At 34.8% G+C, this 2,486-nt stretch overlaps 1 protein-coding gene across 1 annotated transcript in view; it reads right to left on the bottom strand.

Moving 5' to 3' along the window:
* The window catches only part of LOC106530240 (venom phosphodiesterase 1), a gene marked incomplete in the record, with an annotated part of 29,562 nt that overhangs the window by 17,469 nt on the left and 9,607 nt on the right, over window positions 1–2,486 (bottom strand). The window contains 1 exon segment of the mRNA XM_014025822.1: window positions 2,292–2,401. Within this exon segment, the coding sequence (XP_013881276.1) occupies window positions 2,292–2,401 (110 nt within the window).

The following is a 2,486-nucleotide window of genomic DNA, read 5'->3' as shown; positions in this document are numbered from 1 at the left end:
ACCGTACAAACCATGCTGGCTTAGTCTTTGATATGCTGGCTGACCTAATTTTATGATTTTTGTTAATAACATTCTATAAAATTAGAAGATTAAGGTGCTTCGTATAAAACACATTCTTCCAGCTTTTTGTTAATTCAAGTTAGCAAAAATCTTTTCCAAGGACCTGAGTGTTTTATGACTTATTTCCTTCTTTAATTAAATAAAATTCTCAACAAGATAAATCACTGAGGTCATATAAACTCCTTAGAGCATAMGTGCTGCGTCAGCAGCAGATAGGTCAGGCAGGAATAACAATAAACACATCCTTACTCAGAGATAACGCCATAGTGAAAAATACCAGGAAAGATGAGTCAAATATGCAGGTTTTACTCAAGTCAGTAAACTAACAAACTCATTTTATTCTGCCTTAAAGAAGACAGAGGAGATGGAATGATTTGATGACAGGCTTTATACAATTTCATCTCTATAACTGATAATGTTTGATTGAAATGTGCTTTGGCTAAAACATATTTTTGTAAAAACTGCTTAAAGATAAATAAAAATTGATAAGTTAAACATATTAGACCTGACTGTATTTCTGATTTAGATCATATTGAGAAAAGGTGCAATGGTGAAATTTGTAAAACTACCATAAGTTGCTGATGCTAATTAATGCCAGCTAACACCACCCAATTTGCAATTATTTAAAGTAGACATATCATGCTTTTAAATCCTTCATTTTTCACATTTAAATCATTCAGTTGGGTTTTTGTAAAGTGGAACTACAATACTTCGGTCTGAATTCCTTCTTATTCCAACTTTACCATCTCCTCTTTCACCCCTTTTCTGCTGTGTGCCTCAGAGCCTGGATTTGATACTGTTCCTTTAAGATGCTTCAAGCTCCGCCCACTTCGGCTTCCAGACCGGTCCGCTCCGGTTTGAGAGGGGGTGGGGGGGTATGTTTTCTAGTTTTCAGAAATGTTTTATTTACAATTTAATTAAAATATATCAACAACAGAAGACTTGTTCATTCAGCCTTACACGTTGGAGCCAGAGTCTGACCCAGAACCAGAGTCTGACCCAGAACCAGAGTCTGACCCAGAACCAGAGTCTGACCCAGAACCAGAGGAGAATTAAAAAGAGGAAATTGTGTTTGGTAAGTCCAGATCCCATTTGGCAATTCTTTCGCAGAAAATTTGACGTAATAAACTRAGAAAACGTCATTGAAAATAGAGAAAACTGAACAGACTGAAAAATCTGACCCAAACAGAAAATAAAGATACTTTTACAGGAGAGACTAAACTCAACGTTTCTGCCTCCTAGACACTTCAAGTCCACAACAAAATGTATTTAACAGCTAAAAAAGTGGATTTGGCATATATTACCTTTAACAACAAACATTTGTGTTGTTCTTTATAACTTAACTTCTTGGTTGTAACTCAACAAATTAGTCATTTTACCCCAATTTTGAGTTGGAGACTTCACTCAGCATGCTGGGTCCAACTCAGCCTGGTTTCTAATAAAAGGATTAAACACATCTACCAATTAGTGGTTGCTAAAGCCTGTCTGAGGATCTGGCTTCAGTAACTATTCATTTCCTATTATGTTTTCCTTTAGCCCATAAATTATGTGGTTTTGGGCACACTCGATCCACAGTTTCCTGTCCTCCCAGCTGGCCTACTTACTGGAATTTCCTTTTTTTCACAAATGACCTCAGGTGAGAAAAAAAAGTCAGATTAAAGCTTTATGTCAGAAAGAATGACCTCAGGATTGATGCCTCAGCACCAGATTTGAAACCCACATGCACTTTGTGGATGCATATTGATGTAGAATAGAGCCTTCGTCATTAAAAATGTATGAACATTACTGGTCTGATCTAAAATGGAAAAAAAGACATGTTGTGAGCAGAAGAATCAATCCGTGCTTTAGTTTGGTTGAGAGACATTTCTTCAACAAAAAATCATATTCTTAATGTTCTTATTATTCTTTTTACTCTTATTATTCTTGTTATTTGTATATTTCTTAGTATTCTCATTATTTTCATTATTTGTATTATTTTTATTTTCTCATTTTTCCTATTCTTATATTTCTTATTATTCTCATTATTTTTTTATTATTTGTATTATTCTTATATTCTCATTTTTCCTATTCTTATTATTCTCATTATTATGTAAAATGACAATGAGAAACAGAAACATAAAAGTCCAGCCACACACTCCATTGATGCCATGGTTTTGGGTTAAAGTAATCAAAAAGGTCAAATTCCTAACATTGTTCAGTGCAGAAATGTAGAATCCTGTACCACATCTTACCCATCATAAGGTTTGTATTTGTCTGGGAAACTTCCATTGATCTTGACGTCTGAACCAGGCCAGAAGAAAGTCCCGGACTTCAGACCTTGGTAGCTTGCTGTGTGCCAAACCTGTAGGAAYAAACTGGAAACTGCATCTTCACATCCACTTTTTAACCTGCTTTAAATTGATTTATTCTTTTCAAATACTTCATAT

Source organism: Austrofundulus limnaeus, unplaced genomic scaffold (assembly GCF_001266775.1).
Source record: "Austrofundulus limnaeus strain Quisiro unplaced genomic scaffold, Austrofundulus_limnaeus-1.0 Scaffold502, whole genome shotgun sequence".
Taxonomy (NCBI): domain Eukaryota; kingdom Metazoa; phylum Chordata; class Actinopteri; order Cyprinodontiformes; family Rivulidae; genus Austrofundulus; species Austrofundulus limnaeus.
This window is presented reverse-complemented; position numbering and strand designations above follow the sequence as displayed.